Source organism: Thalassophryne amazonica, chromosome 9, assembly GCF_902500255.1.
Source record: "Thalassophryne amazonica chromosome 9, fThaAma1.1, whole genome shotgun sequence".
Lineage (NCBI taxonomy): Eukaryota > Metazoa > Chordata > Actinopteri > Batrachoidiformes > Batrachoididae > Thalassophryne > Thalassophryne amazonica.
Window position 1 is genome coordinate 36,698,994 of NC_047111.1, and position 16,954 is coordinate 36,715,947.

Consider the following 16,954-nt stretch of genomic DNA (forward strand, 5'->3'; position numbering starts at 1 on the left):
CTAACCATTGATAATCCAACCCCAATATTCCCACATAAATAAGTAATTTCCCCTAAAAGTAATGGCAGTCTGTGGCACACTGGGCGTGAAACAAGTCGTCTAACTGCAGCTCAGTCTTAACATCAGTGGGATGGATTTTTGTTCAGTTCTGTTTGAATATTTGGAACACTTCAAAATGAGATTTAAAAACATCTCTCCCCCATTGCATTGAATATCGTTAGTAAATCTGCATTCTTGCACCAAACAAAATAGAAGAAATGTTAATGGAATCTAATTGCGTCATATTGTTCACCTCATCTCTGAACGCCAACATCTGGTCAGTGGTTAAAGGTGAAAGCAGGCCCGGAATCCACAGTTCTCATTAATTTCACCCAAGTAAAATTTACTAATGGAAATGTTGGCATGTTGTTGATTTTGCTTTGTTCAGACTTGACTATTGCTCCATCTGCTGAATTTGTTTGGAAACGCAGTAAAATCTGAAAGTCTTTCTGAGGCTTTTTGAACACAGACTAAATCTAATGTTGGTCAAATGTGATACTTGGCTGAAAGTTTTATAGTTTTTGAATTTTACTTTTTTTTTTCTTTTTTTTTTACAGCTGAAAGGCTGTAGTTTTCATTGAAATATTTGCTGTTTTGTGAAAGTATGACATTCTTTGTTTTTATTTATTCATTTTTATTTTTTGACTATCTGACAAGAATGATGCATTTGAGGCAGTGCTTTTTTAAAGATTTTGTCCTCCTCTGATGAGTGAAAGGATTTAGAATGGAAATTCTTCATTTTTGTCCTATCGGTCTACTGTATATTGAATTCCTCATCGTTGTAGGATGTACTTGTATTTTCCTCCTGTCTGAAGTTCACATAAAAAGCAAACTAAATGCTATGACTGTAAATCTGAGTTTTATTCATTATCCGTTACAGATCGCAGTCCAACCTATTGGACTGTTGAGCTCTGACGTAACGCATCACGTGATAAATCTGTTTCCAGGTCCAAACAAAACACTTGTGGTTATGTAAATTGATGAGATTCAGTTCATAAATGGTCAGTACAGCCGCTACAGCATCGGCAATCAAAACTAAAAGGCCAGGGTAGGGGGCCTATCTGATCAGTTGTAGCCACTTCTGTTTATCGGCTGGAAATCTATAAAATGACAGCTCCAGTTTTGTTTCCGACCTATTGACTCAGTCGCACATCCGGGAACTCTCCCTGTGAGCCCTTAGCTTTGAAAAAAGCTCAGCAGATGCAGATGATGAACGACCACAAACAGCTGACAGCGCGCATTTTTTTTGGGGGGGGGGGGGGACCTGGAAGCTGAAAATCACATGATGCGTTATGTCACACTTAACTGAATTGCTACCTCTTTCAAAAACTTCCTAAAATGTGTTTAAAACTCAGTATGTCATTGTGCAAAAACCGCATTGTGTACATGTTGACGTCAGTAAAAAATATTTTGCATTTTTCAACAGTAAGGGCAATGAAAAACTCATAAAATATTTGTAGGTTTGCAAAGAAGAAATGAACAATGATAAATATTTTAAGTGCTGTTGTAACATTTCAGCCGTGATGGATTTAAAACAGTTTTCAAAAAGAAAAGAGTTTGGGGTTTGTTTTTTTGTTTTTTTTACTATAAAATGTTAAAAATTACTGTGCTACTGAAGACAACCAGCAGGTGTCACTATGTGATTGATACTTGATTGTTACCAACAGTGACACAAATGGTCCAGAAGTCCAGATTATTGTTAGTCCAGTACAGCATTGAGCTGGAACTTTGAAGATCGATGACAAATTAGATTTTATATTTCATTTTTTTTGGTTTTGTTCCAACCCAACTATTTGTGCAAAGATAATGTGCACCAAGTTTGTGGCATCATTCTCGAGAAGACTTGAGGCTGTAATTGCTGCCATAGGTGCATCAACAAAGTATTGAACAAAGGGTGTGAATACTTACGTACTTGTGATTTCTTAGGTTTTCATTATTATTTTTAATAAATTTGCAAGCTTTTTTTCATTTCCTTATGGGGTGTTTCAGTAGAATTTTGAGGTGGAAAATTAATTTACTCCATTTTGGAATAAGGATATAGTAAAATGTGGAAAAAGTGAAGCACTATGAATACTTTCCAGATGTACTGTATTAAGTTTTCATGCAGGTGCTGTCAGACGTATGGGGGGCTGCACGCAAAATCCAGACTGCACTGTACAGAAATGCGGGAAAAGGGTTCATTTAATATTTAGCGCTTTTTGTCTGCCATGACAATTAATGCTTCAGGCTGTCATAACGGGTGCAGATTACTTTAGCGGCTGCTGCAGGAAAAGTATGAGACAAAGCTTGCCACCTGATCTCCACTCAGTTTTGAACACACACAAAACTTTCTAACTTGGCGGACATTAGCTGACAAGGAACTAATTTTGGGCTTTTTAACAGCACTCTATTCTATATAAAATGAGCTTTATTCATAAGAATCACACGCTGTATCATTTAGCATCTGTTGGGCGGTCATGGTGTGGTCTGTGCAGTATTTAAGCAGCCGTCACCCTTGGAGACTCTTCTGCATTTATCATGTGCAGCTTCATACTTAACAGAGACCATGGAGCCATGAGGTTTTTATCGCGAGAACAGAATCCACCCTGGCCCCTGTGTCATCTCTTACGTTCAGTTACTAGATGCAGGTGCAAGGCACCTCTATCAAGATCTAATATGCATGGAAGACAACTCTGTACTCTCATAGCAGTCCATTTTATTGATTTATCTAATGCTGTCAATATTTGTGATCATTCAAAGTTTCATAAAAATTAACACGGTCCACCAAGGTTTGTGGCTTTCTTCTCCACTAGTCCAATCAGTGTGGTCCTAAATGTTTTGTCTGCAGGGCAAAGTGTAGGATGTTAAGTGCCAAAATGGCATGACTGTAACCCTCGCCTTCCCTCACCAGCAGGCTGTCACGAAACCAACATCTGCATCAACAAAATGATTTTCCATTAAGGTGCGTTTACACATAACCAAGACGCGTTACGAATGTCATTTTTCTGTCATTCGTGACACATTCCTGACATCATTAATGTGACAACGCATCTGAATAGGTTTCTTAATAGTGCGTGTTGGTGCATTCTTAATATTCGTAGAGCATGTTTTTGCCTGTCAAAAAATCTTCCACGAATGTCACACACCACCCTCATGTCGTGGAGGGCGCAACTGAGCGTGTTGATCCGTCTTAATGAGTATTGATCCTTAATAGAACGTGACAACGTTCGTAGTGGTTCCTGTGATGGAGCCCAAACTGCCACTCGTTATTATGAAGTTACAGGGAAACTGTCAAGTTTTGACACGACTTGTAACACGGCGTCACATTTCACTGCGCGCCACGACGGATCAGTTTTCTGTCACGTGCTCACAAACTCGGCTCCAAATGTCGTTCCACAGTTCCTGCGGAAGCTTCTCAGGACGTTCCTGCAGGTGTTCCACCTGCTTTTGTAACCGATGAGCGGGAGAACGAGTCTGAACAACCACAGGAGAGAGAGGACACTCACGTGCAGCCAGACATCTCTGCACCTCCATCAGTCCGGCGGAGGAAGAAGCATGCGCACAATTAAACCCTGCTGCACCGCATTCAGTTTGATTGCTGACACCAAGTCGGCTAAAAGTCTAATTTCAGTGCTCTTCAGCGCGCTCCTGCAGGTGTTCCACCTGCTGCATGCGCCTGATGCCGCATGAAGCCACACATCTGGCTCTGTGTCCTCCTCTGCACCACTCCATGGCACAGAGCCCAACTACGCATGCAGTCACAAAGTTCTTCTGAAAAACTGGAGCGATCTGAATTTGGTTGGATGAATATGGATATGTGTGTGTGTGTGGAGACAATTCACGTCATTCACAACGTGACAGAACTTAACGATGCGCTGTTACGCGCAATAGCGCGCAACAACATAACTCATAATTCATTTTATTGTGTGAAATAGTATATACATAGTATAATAAAAGCACACATCACTACATTAGATACAATGTTAAGCACTCATAAAAACATTAATTTAAAATCCCATCAATATTATGAGGTTAAAAAGAAGCACTGAGGTGGTATAATATGTCATAAATTTTAAAAGAATTTACATCAGGTGAGAGTACAATGTGTTCAAGGAGGCTGTTCCACAAACATACAACTCTATTACTAAAACTAAACTTTCTAATCCACAGTTAGTTCATGGCCTCTAGATACCTGTGTCTAGTAAATAAAATATTGGGGTCTATTACCTCAAAACCATGTAAAATTTTATACATTTCAATTAGGTCACCCCAAACTCTTCTGTCCTCAAGAGTTGTTAAACCTAATTCACTTAATCTTTCCTCATAACTCAAATTTTGCAACCCAGGTACTAATTTGGTTGCACATCTTTGAACCTTTTCCAGTAACAATTTATCTTTTTCAAAATATGGTGACCATACTAGTACACACTCAAGATGTGGTCCTACATAACTTTTATACAAAACTAAAAATGACTCTTTGTCAATAAATGTAAATGCTCTCTTGACCATACCTAGGACACTATTAGTCTTAGCGACAGCTTTGGCTATGTATTTTGAGAAAGACAATCTGTTGGTAATTAAAACTCCTAGATCTTTTTCCTCACTTACAGAATTTAACATACTACCATTCATAAAGTACTCATGACATGGATTTTGATGACCTACATGTAATACTTTACACTTGTCTTCATTAAAACCTAATAACCATTGTTTTGACCATAACATTAAATTGTCTATCTTTTTGCAAATTTTCTGTCAGCTAACTCATTAGCAAACTGAATAATGTTTTTGTCACACGACCTGCAGAACGACCGGACTACATCCAGCAATTCGTTATCTTCTAGTGCATTATATTTGTCTCTATCAATATTACAGCATGGGTGGAGATGGAACCAGGCAAAGCATGCCTCACGTTGCATACTGGGGGTCAGATCGTCATTGCCAGTATTACACTCACCACACCATGTGTCATCATTTCGGTTGTTTCTAGTGATTGTTCTATTATTCATATTTCGGTTGATTCTCTGCTGATCTTGTCTATTTCCTCCCGTCCTCTCATCACGAGCTTCAATTATTGCTGCGCCATTACGTACGCCGCCATCTTGTTCCCTTGCAGCTGCAAGGTACTCGAAATAACACACACCTTTGGCATTGAGTTTTCATGATTTTCCTCTCCCACAGCGAACATAAGCTCCTTTTCTGTCACCAGCCATTCTTTATCTTGTAGTATACTGATGTATAGCTCGACAGTCGCCCGTCAGCTCCGCTCTTCTTACACCAAAATTCTCCGGGGCTCACTTCCTTCCCAATGAAGAGATTCCCAACGTGTCGGTCGACAGTGTGTTTCAGACCCGGTCCCTCGACGTGGCCACGGAGGGACTTCTGACGCCAACACGGAACACTATTCTTGACCGTGCGTAATGGTTCCTGATAATCCTCCAGCAACACGTGCCGTTAATCGTAACGTGTAACAGGTTGCAGCAGTTCCTGAGGACACCTGACGCCTCTGTCCCGAATCATCACATTCGTAATCAGCGGCCAAGAATGTGTACTTTGTGGCATTCGTGACTTGTTGTCGTTATGTGTAAATGCAGCATTAAGTTTTGCAAATCAAGTTTGTACAGAAATTTATGATTTCCACAGGTTTAATGGTTTAACACAATACTCACAAGGACTATGTAGTCTTTTGATGTAAAAAAAAAACAAAGAAAATCTTTGATGTTATGGACCAATGCATATAATTAGTGTCAATGTTACCCATATAAATGGAGTGGCAAAAGTTTCTACTCTTGTTTCCTGCTTTTTCTAGGTGCTGTTGATTTTAGGTCAGTCTGATATGCTGTTAATTCTGTTACACAGAAGTAAAATAAATTACAAGGCGTTAACCAAAATTCTTTTTACAGCATTTTCAATACGGATTCCATGTTGGATAAGTGCGTGTGCGTGTGTAACTTGAATGACAGATATTTGCCCGAGTTAGACGAGGACGAATATCTGTCATTTTGGGAGACTGGGTGTGGACTTCAGGCCTCTGAAAATGCATACCGCCCCCCAAAAGCATGTTTTTGTATTATCACTTACTGACAACGCGTAACGCGTACATAAAAAGTTGGCTCAGTTTAACTTGTCGTGTGGGCTCGCACGCGCTGCTCTCCAAATTCGGCAGTGCGTCCTCATCAAGCTGGCTGCTGCTGTTTATTGTCGTACTATCCATGAGAAAATCATCCGGAATATCCATGTTGGGACCAACACACACTTCTCGCCTTTTTATCTTTTCCTCTGCGGACAGTTTTTTTTTTTTGTTTACGCACAGTGGGCGGGTATAGCCAGGTACCGTCAACGTAAATCTATGCTACCGGCCTAGCAATGCCTCGTTGTTGTTCATTTGGATGCTCTCTGTTTTTTTTGTTCGGGGTCGCCACAGAGGATACAGCCAGATCCGCGTTGGTAATTGGCACAAGTTTTACGCCGGATGCCCTTCCTCACGCAACTCCAGTTAAGTGATAATAATAGTGTGTATATGACAACAAGAACCTAAACAACTTATAAATACATCAAGACAATAAATTTACATGAAAATTTACATAATTAACAGGAAATAACTCTTCCTATAATGCCGCGTTCACACCGGGCACGATCAGACGCTACAAATTCGCGGGGGTCACGTGGCAATGGACGAGCCACCATCGCCCGGTGTGTCGCTCTGCTTTTGCTGTGAAAATTCGCCCCGGTGCGTCATCAAATAGGAGGAGCTTCCATTCCGCTCGCCGGCTCCGGTTGTCAGTCAAGTTAAGATGACGGACCTTGATCACACGGAGCGAGTTGTTGTGGAAAGCTAACAAACGTCATGAGACATTCCCAATTCAGGGAGTATCACTATTTGCTGCAGGAGCTGCATCTGGATGACGGCTGTTTTCAGCGGTCCTTCCGCCTCTCCAGGACCCAGTTTGAGGACCTCCTATCCCGTTCACGTGCGCACATGTAAACGATTAAAAAAAGAAAGAAACTCTGCTGCCTGCTGCGGGGCTGCTCCTCGCTCTTCCCCCAAAAACTCTGTCATCTGTGTTTAGAAACCAGTCACCATTTGTTTTATTATACATCTGTGTAGTTAATTAATAAAATAATCTCCACGGACGATTTGCTCGCGCGCACGTAATTAGATTCAGAATCAGAAGAAGTTTATTGCCATTGCCAATTAACAGGATTCACAGACTAGGAATTTGCTTTGATATAATGGTGCAACATTAAGCAGAAAGCAATATAAAATGCTAAGATAAAATATAATATGTGTTAAAATAAGATAAGATGAAATATGAAAGGCTGTGTGCAACAGAAAAACTGCAGTGGGAGGAGTGCAATTAAAAACCAAAGTACATTTGTCTAAAGTGACCAGTGATAAAATGATAAGGTGACTGAGTTATGAGGAGTTCATGAGTCTAACGGCAGAGGGGAAGAAACTGTTCTTATGGCGGGAGGTTCTGGTCCGGGTGGACCGTAGCCTCCTGCCCGGAGTGGTTTGAACAGACCGTGTGCAGGGTGAGAAGGGTCAGCTATGATTAAAAAAACAAAAGAAACTCTGCTGCTTGCGGGGCTGCTCCTCGCTCTTCCCCCAAAAACTGTCATAATTGTGTTTAGAAACCAGTCACCATTTGTTTTATTATACATCTGTATAGTTAATAAGTAAAATTATCTCCATGGACGATTCGCTCGTGCACGCACGTAAAATAAGAAGAAAAAGAAACTCCACTCCCCCTGCGTGGGGCTGCTGCTCGCTCCAAAAACTCTGTCATAATTGTGTTTAGAAACCAGTAACCATTTGTTTTATTATACATCTGTGTAGTTAATAAGTAAAATTATCTCCATGGACGATTCGCTCGTGCACGCATGTAAAATAAGAAGAAAAAGAAACTCCGCTCCCCCTGCGTGGGGCTGCTGCTCGCTCCAAAAACTCTGTCATAATTGGGAAATAAAGGACAAAAGAGACATACGTCCTGCTCACAGGCTGCTACCAGATACAGGACATGTTCACATCTTCGGTCAGTTCAGTATAAGGTTCTAAAAACATTCTGGACTTACGCCATTCCAACTTAACGTACAAACTTTGCATAATTTATTACCACCCTTGAAAAATGTCAGCTACCTATTTTATAAACACTACCCAATCTAGAGCCCGTGGATCCCCATGGACAACATGCTAGTAGCAGGCCCAACTGGTGCAATAATATACATGTAAAATATGCTTTTTTTAATGTACATTCTGTTTACATAGTGCTGCATGAAATCACCACAGACTTTTATTCATTATTTATTTATTCCATCCTTTCTCCTTGGGCTGCACTACAGTAAAGCGACTCTCGGCTGCACGAGCCCTCTGTGCGCATGCGTGCCTGGACGTCGCTGACACCGAGCAGAAAAGGCCGAGACGATGGAGGACGAGAATTTTCCTTATGCACCTTCAGGACCGGAGGCGGGTATGGCCAGATTCTGAACCCATTTAGCAGATTTTATTTTCTCCAGTTTCTGCTTTCTAAGGTAAAGTTTGGCCGAAATGCAGCTGAAAGAAATACCCGCGTTATCATTAGCTTCTGGCAAGCTAACTTGCTAGCTAGAGCTAGCAGCTTCGAAACACTAACCGCTTCAGATGGTTTAAACCGATGTGAAAGCGGGTTTGTTAATTTGCCGCCTGCCGTCATAAGACTGTACTTTGATCGCGTCGCTGATGTTTTGAAGTTTGTGTCCAACCCTGCTCGGTAGCGTAGGATGCTAAATCAGCGGGGATGCTAAGCTAACATAAGTAAAGCCAATTCAGCTGCAGCAGTTGAGACATCCTTACGTTGGACGGTGCTTCATTGTGATTATGAGTCGCGTAAAATTGTCGTAGAACCGCGGGAACCTGAGACATTGCGATTCGATTTCGCTTCCGATCATGCGGCTGCGATTAAGCACGTTGCAAACCACGACTCGCTCGTATCAATGAAAATTATGTCGGTCAAATTACAATGGAGTTTTGATTGGACGAGCATTATTATTACATTTGTTGTAGCTTTCTATGGTGCTTATTAATATAACGAAATGGAGCAGAGTGAACCAGACTGACTCAAAATAAGTACTTTTATTTAATTGTTTGGCTTTTTTTTTTTTTTTTTTTGTGAGACGAGCTCAGTACATGTAGTGGGCGGGTGCGCCATCTGGCGTTCAAGAGACGAAACTTCAGTCAGTCTGCTCCATTTCGTTGTCCCCTTTTCGCGAAAAAATAAAGGTACAGACGGTTGCCCAGTTCCGGATCACCTTTTTTAAAGTCCCGCTTTACGGAGCCATAATGCAACTGAATGTCCTTTATTGTGTATTGTTGTATTGAGTATTTGGATGTTATTTAGCTGAAAAAGTCTGGGTGGAGTAGCGCTTCTACTTAAAGTGTGAAGCCACATTATGTGTGGCGCAAACATGTGCCAGAAACGGATCACTTTTGCCAGTTCCGGATCACGACACTCTGCGTCACTTTTGGGGTATTCCTGGCATCTGGCTGGAGCCCTTCTAATGCAGAATGATACACACTGTGCCTGAGAATGTGTTTTGAACACAAAATGATAGAAATAATACTTATTAAATGAGAATTTACTTTGTTTCGAAAAGCGCCGTTATACGTTTTTACGAGCAAAAAATGAAGTGTGGAGGTGAGATTTCTCCCGAATTAAAAAGTAAAAGCCCCCACATTCATGTCCATTCATGATGTGGAGATGACCCCCAAAGTCCACAAGGCTCACAACTAGACACGAGGCTGCTGCTTCAAGTGATCCGGAACTGGCAGATTTTCACGTCGGAGATAAATGTGCGCAGCAATTAAACTTCAAGACATAACACACTGACATTTTCTACCCAAGTATTTTCCCACTCTAGAACCAAAAACACCGAATGGCTAACTCACCTTTGCTACGTTTTAGAGATCGTTACTTTAAAACTTGCAGGACTGAGTGAGTCAGAAAAAACACGCACACTGCAGACACCGGGATGTTTTGATTCCTCTGCTGATCACAAGGACGGCTGGATTCGGTCGAGCTTGTGGTCGTTTGTAGACAAAACATCAATCTTTCCATTGGTACCAAGTATTAGCTTATTCGTGCTGATTACGAGAAACGGCGGGACAAAAACTACAGCAGTGATCCAGAACTGGCCATGATCCGGAACTGGGCAAGTGACTGTACTTAATTGAATCATGCTTGGAGTCAGTCTGCTCCATTTTGCTATGTTTTACCCTTGTTTCATTATCAGTCCCCATTTCGTGGGGAAAAAAAAAGATTAAATAAAAGTACTTAATTTAATCATATTTGGAGTCTGCATTTTACCCCATTTTGTGATTATCAGGCTCCATTTTGCCCCATTCCATTTCCATTTTGTACTTTAGTATAGCCGAACTTTGAGACTGCTTTGTTGTGGAGGACCAAGCATTAGGACTCAACCGATGGTGCTTTTTTCAGGGCCGCTAACAATTACTACTAATGTTTGAGACCAATAATTGATGTTTCCCTGCAGTTAAAAAAAAAGTGCCAACATTATTTTAAAATCTAGAATAACACAAATTTTTAATGTAAAACTTTTCTTGAAACGCCTTACAGTATAAGTTTAACAAAGTGGATATTCTTCCCTGACCGGAAGAGGAATTACTTTGACTATTTGTCCGGTGTAGCCGTCAGATCAGTCCCCCTGCCTTCGCTGCACATGCGTCATTTTGGAGTGTCAGCAGCAGTTCGCCTCGTTTCTGCTTAAAACTACTTCAGTCATCATCTATCTCAGCGACAGATATCTGAAGCTTCTATGCAACAATCATAAGCACAGAAATTAAGCATTATTTCATTAAAAAAGACAGGGAACTGATCAGAGCATGGCACCAACTCATCTGAGACTGACTCTCTGAGTCTGACTCTCTACACACAAACTGATCAAACGGAATAATATTAACCATCAGATGACAATGTAAAACCTCTTAAATAGGGCTGCAGCTATCGATTATTTTAGTAATCTAGTATTCTATTGATTATTCTGGCAATTAATCGAGTAATCGGATAAAAAGTACTTTTGCGTTTTAAAACATTAACAGTCCAGGGCTCCCCCTAAGTAATGGCACAGTGTCACTGTGTCATCAAGGAGGTTGTCAAATTTAGTGTATCCCTTTCTGTTTTCCTGGGTAATGATTTATTTTTTTCACATCTTTACAAGTTTTGGATCTTTCCTGGTGTCAGGAGCTCAGCCAAAGTCAGGCCAAACTCTTGACATTTTGCTGAAATGGCGATAGGATGTGGCTTTCTGTTTTTTGTTTTCCCCAACTTGTAAAATGTAACCATTTTTTTAAATTTATCTATTTATTAAGGTGGTGGACTGGGTTCTTGCATGAATTTCTTTTTAACACTCTGCGATTCAGCCAATGCATTTCATTTTCAGCTGGAGGGTGAACATGCAGCCTCACAGTCAATGTTTTTTTTTTTATTATTATTATTATTATTTTATTTGAGTTCCCGTGTTTGTGAAGCAATATGTGTTGCCCAAACAAGCGAAAATTAAAAAGCGAAACACTCATTGCGAGTTTAAGCAAAACACAGAAGAAAGAGTGGACTTCTTCCCGAGACTGTGTGAGGGCAGTGCTGAGCCGCTCACACCGGGCAGAGAGCGGCAGCAGCCGGCCGCCGCGTGTAGAGCAGCCAGCGGATGAAACTGTTTTTTTTTTTGTTTTTTTTAAACAAACACACTGCTTTGCTTTAAATGCACAGTAAGTTATTTCAGATGATCGTGGACCGTCTTTTTCCTGAAAGGCTTTATTTCACTCTGTCGCATTGGAGTGCTGTAGCTTTTGTGCTAATTTGATTAGCGCTTGCTCTAGTCTTCTGTTTGTTTTTCTGGGAACATTACAGCGCCACCCACAGGTGCAACTACATTCATTCATACATTCATTTGGCTTCACCTTGTTGAATGGTATGTTGCATCTTTGACCAAATAAAATATTCATTCCATTGAATGAATGAAAAAACACTCATTATTTGTTTTATATAATGGATAAAATAGATCCTTGTCATTTGATATTTTGTTAATTTATAAACAACTCAAAGGGGACTTACATTTTGGTGTGTCGGTGCTTTGACATCAACAGTCCAACACAAACTTTAAATAGTCGTCCAAAATTGTTCTCCGTCAACTTGTAAAAACAGATAGTACAAAAACAACTCTTGACAATGTAGTCTGTGATGCCGTGCACTGACTTTGTGTACAGGCTGCCGTATGCTCAGTCCAGCATAGAATTGCAACAGAAATTTGTCCAGGGGTCTTATGTACAAAGACTAGCGTAGATTTTCTAAAACATGGTGTACGCCATAACTCAGAAACTGGCGTAAGCACAAACGAGGGCTGAAATGATTAGTCGAGTAACTCGAATAATTCAATTACAAAAAATGTTCGAGGCAAATTCTGTCTCGAAGCTCCGTTTAATGTTGTAGTACATATGCCAGGCCTGTGTGTGGTGCTGTAGCGTCCCCAGAAAAAAACAGAAGACGAGAGCATGTGCATAATGGCCTGGTCACACAGCATACAACCATTCCTGAATGAAGGGAAAAAAGTACAAAAGTCACAAATCATCGAGAAAAGATGGATGAATGAGCTTTTGACTTTTCCCATCACCGAATAGCGTGCAAAAGGAATGAAAGAGGAACAAAACAAAACCGAAGCTAACGTTCATCTCAATGCTTTAAATGAAATGTGCCTGGAGCCACTGCTGGGGCAGTGTATGTCTGCATTCTGCTCTGTGTTCCAGGACTCAGCACTGGGACAGAGTTCTGTAGCGCCTGAGTCCTGGAGAAGCTGCAGGCAGAAGCGCGTGATTTGGCCCACTGTGGAGATCTGTGCGCACATTGGTCGATCCACCTGCTCTGGTTGCTCATCCAGAACAAAAGAGGGATCATCTCCTTCATCATCAGAATCCTCACTGTTTGGTTCAGACTGACGACGCGCTGCGCACTTCGTCTTGCTCCAGTTTATTAAAAAAAACTGAAGCACTTGGTCAACGTTCATAAGACACCTCATTTTTACAAAACAAACAAAACACCACCACACTAACCACACATGCTAAATACTCCACCAAAATAATACACACTCCAAACATGCCAAATATTTCTCAAATCTCTTGATTACCAAAACTCTAATCGCTGTCTGTCCACTCGAAATGTGCGCGTACTGAGCGAGCCATTTGCTATCACACTGGGTTTTCTGTTTTCATATGTCACACCTCTGTGGATCAAAGCTGTTCACACTCGAATGTCCACTGCTGCAGGAACTTTTTCCACACTTGATGCTCAAAGTGCCACCTGGTTTGCACAAACCGAGGTGCCGTTTGCTCTGAGAGATCACCGCAGATGACACAAAATATTATTATGTTGTGTGTAGTAGCAGGTGGTGGTAATGGTAGAAAATATATTTTTTTCAAATATGCTTACATCCACTTCAGAGATTGTGCATTGTGTAATATGGGAGATATTTCATATAGGAAGTGGGTGTCTACCATGACAAAAAAACCCCACCCCATGCAAAAAAGAAAACTGCAATATATACTGTAATTGTAAGATCTTTCGAAATATTAGAATGTAATTGTTTTGACTTCATGATTAGTTTTGATGAACCCTGCATTGAACACAACATTCAAGTTTATGATATACAACCCCTGGCAAAAATGATGGGATGGCCTTGGAGGATGTTCATTCAGTTGTTTAATTTTGTCGAAAAAAAGCAGATCACAAACATGACACAAAACAAAAGTCATTTCAAATGGCAACTTTCTGGCTTTAGGAAACACTATAAGAAATCAGGAAAAAAATTGTGGCAGTCAGTAACAGTTACTTTTTTAGACCAAGCAGAGGGAAAAAAAAATATGGAATCACTCAGTTCTGAGGAAAAAATTATGGAATCATGAAAAACAAAAGAACGCTCCAACACATCACTAGTATTTTGTTGCACCACCTCTGGCTTTTATAACAGCTTGCAGTCGCTGAGACATGGACTTTTTGAGTGACAAACAGTACTCGTCATCATTCTGGCTCCAACATTCTCTGATTGCTGTTGCCAGATCAGCTTTGGAGGTTGGAGCCTTGTCATGGACCATTTTCTTCAACTTCCACTAAAGATTTTCAATTGGATTAAGATCTGGACTATTTGCAGGCCATGACATTGACCGTATGTGGCTTTTTGCAAGGAATGTTTTCACAGTTTTTGCTCTATGGCAAGATGCATTATCATCTTGAAAAATGATTTCATCATCCCCAAACATCCTTTCAATTGATGGGATAAGAAAAGTGTCCAAAATATCAACGTAGACTTGTGCATTTATTGATGATGTAATGACAGCCATCTCCCCAGTGCCTTTACCTGACATGCCGCCCCATATCATCAATGACTGTGGAAATTTACATGTTCTCTTCAGGCAGTCATCTTTCTAAATCTCATTGGAACGGCACCAAACAAAAGTTCCAGCATCATCACCTTGCCCAATGCAGATTCGAGATTCATCACTGAATATGACTTTCATCCAGTCATCCACAGTCCATGATTGCTTTTCCTTAGCCCATTGTAACCTTGTTTTTTTCTGTTTAGGTGTTAATGATGGCTTTCGTTTAGCTTTTCTGTATGTATATCCCATTTCCTTTAGGCGGTTTCTTATAGTTCGGTCACAGACGTTGACTCCAGTTTCCTCCCATTCGTTCCTCATTTGTTTTGTGCATTTTTGATTTTTGAGACATATTGCTTTAAGTTTTCTGTCTTGATGCTTTGGGGTGATTCTTTAACTACGGGCACTATTGGCCTTGTAAATGTAATTTCCACCACACCATTGCCTTACAATATAAAGTGCCTTGGGGCAACTGTTTGTTGTGATTTGGCACTGTATACATGTGCTCTGATGTCACTGTTTATCTCCATAGAAACTACCCAAACAATCTTTCATACAAACTGTTTAGGGACATTACAGTGTTGTGGAAATTACGGCAATAGTGTGGGACAACTACATTTTGTTTAAAAAAAAAAAATCACAACAGTTGTATGACATTGAATACCCCAATTATGTTTTGATTATTTTACTGATATTTTATTCAGAGATATTTTAAAACATAAGAAACGTTTCTTTATCATTCATTTTTATCATTGAAGATCAAAAGTCTGGGTGTGGGACAAGCACAAAACGGCAATATTTGCATTTAATGATGCTGAAAAAAGGTGAAAAAGTCATCATAGACTACTAGAACAAATTTCTTAACACACTTTCATTGTAAAGATAACTATAAAAGTGTGAAATTTCCCCTTTTTTCTGTTTTTCATACAATATGATCAAAGGACATAAGTGCCCGTAGTCTAAGAATCACCCTTTGATGTCTTCCTTGGTCTACCAGTATGTTTGCCTTTAACAACCTTTCCATGTTGTTTGTATTTGGTCCAGAGTTTAGACACAGCTGACTGTGAACAACCAACATCTTTTGCAACATTGCGTGATGATTTACCCTCTTTTAAGAGTTTGATAATCCTCTCCTTTGTTTCAATTGACATCTCTTGTGTTGGAGCCATGATTCATGTCAGTCCACTTGGTGCAACAGCTCTCCAAGGTGTGATCACTCCTTTTTAGATGCAGACTAATGAGCAGATCTGATTTGATGCAGGTGTTAGTTTTGGGGACAAAAATGTACAGGGTGATTCCATAATTTATTCCTCAGAATCGAGTGAGTCCATATTTTTTTTTCCCTCTGCTTGGTCTAAAAAAATAACCGTTACTGACTGCCACAATTTTTTTTCCTGATTTGTTATAGTGTTTCTTAAAGCCAGAAAGTTGCCATTTGAAATGACTTTAGTTTTGTGTCATGTCTATGATCTGCTTTATTTCTACAAAAATAAACAACTGAATGAACATCCTCCGAGGCCGGTGATTCCATAATTTTTGCCATGGGTTGTATAATGCTGCTGACTTGGTAGTTCTTGTTTTAGAGAAGTCACAAAAGCTACATAAGTACTGATATTATTACAGTGATCATGCAGTTACACATGTAATTTCAAGTCACAGCATGGCAAGTTGTAGTAAATCAAGTGTCATGGCCAAGCCAAAAACAAGATCTCAGGCTAACAATGTGACTGAAATAAAACCTTTGACAGTGGTTTGTTTTTAAAGTTTTTGAAGAGCATGGCCCCCTCCTAAGTTATTCACACAGTGTTACTGAAATAAAACCTTTGTGAAAGAATTGTGTTTATAAAGTTTTTGAAGAGCATTGACAAACTTTACACATAGCAGAATAGCCAGATAATTGAAAACAGACCATACTTTGTTATGGGGGGTTATTTTCAAGATACAGGATTAATTTTGATGCCAAATCCCAAGTGGATGTATTGAAATTCTGACATGTGATGTTACCACCTCCTGCTATGTCTAGGGATGGGTATTAAGATTTTATCTATCAATCATCAATTATGCTTATCAATACCTCTTGTGAATTTTCTGTGTACTAAAAGTAGGCATTACAGGTTTTCTATGTCAACATTTTATTGAGTCTTAAAGTAAATAAATCTAAAATTGGTCACTGGATCCTTAAACTCTGGACATAATAAACTCTACATGGTGTTGCGGCCCAGCTCAAAAGCTGCAACAAAAAAATTGAGGACCACACGGAAGCGTAAATCTTTAAAACCCTTAATTGGGAAACATTCATATAAAATAAAAAGATAAACAGAAACCAACAACGAAGGTGTGGCGCGACGAACCCAGACCAGGACCAAGGGCCAGAGCCAGAACTGGGACCAGATGCAGCTGCTCCCCAAACTGCGATCCAGAGGAGGGAGGAGGAGAGGAAGGAGAGGCAAAAAACCCTCCTTTTATACTCCCAGGCAGGAAGCTTAATCAGCGCCTCCCAGGTGGCCGAGACCTCAA

General features: G+C 40.2%; 1 protein-coding gene across 1 annotated transcript in view; it reads left to right on the forward strand.

The window, feature by feature from the left end:
- Positions 1–8,380: 8,380 nt before the first annotated feature.
- LOC117516980 (zinc finger protein 346-like) overlaps positions 8,381–16,954 on the forward strand; it is a 28,392-nt gene continuing 19,818 nt past the window's right edge. The window contains exon 1 of the mRNA XM_034177877.1: positions 8,381–8,489. Coding sequence (XP_034033768.1) covers positions 8,444–8,489 — 46 coding nt within the window. The 5' untranslated portion in view covers positions 8,381–8,443. The remainder of the gene's footprint in view (positions 8,490–16,954) is intronic.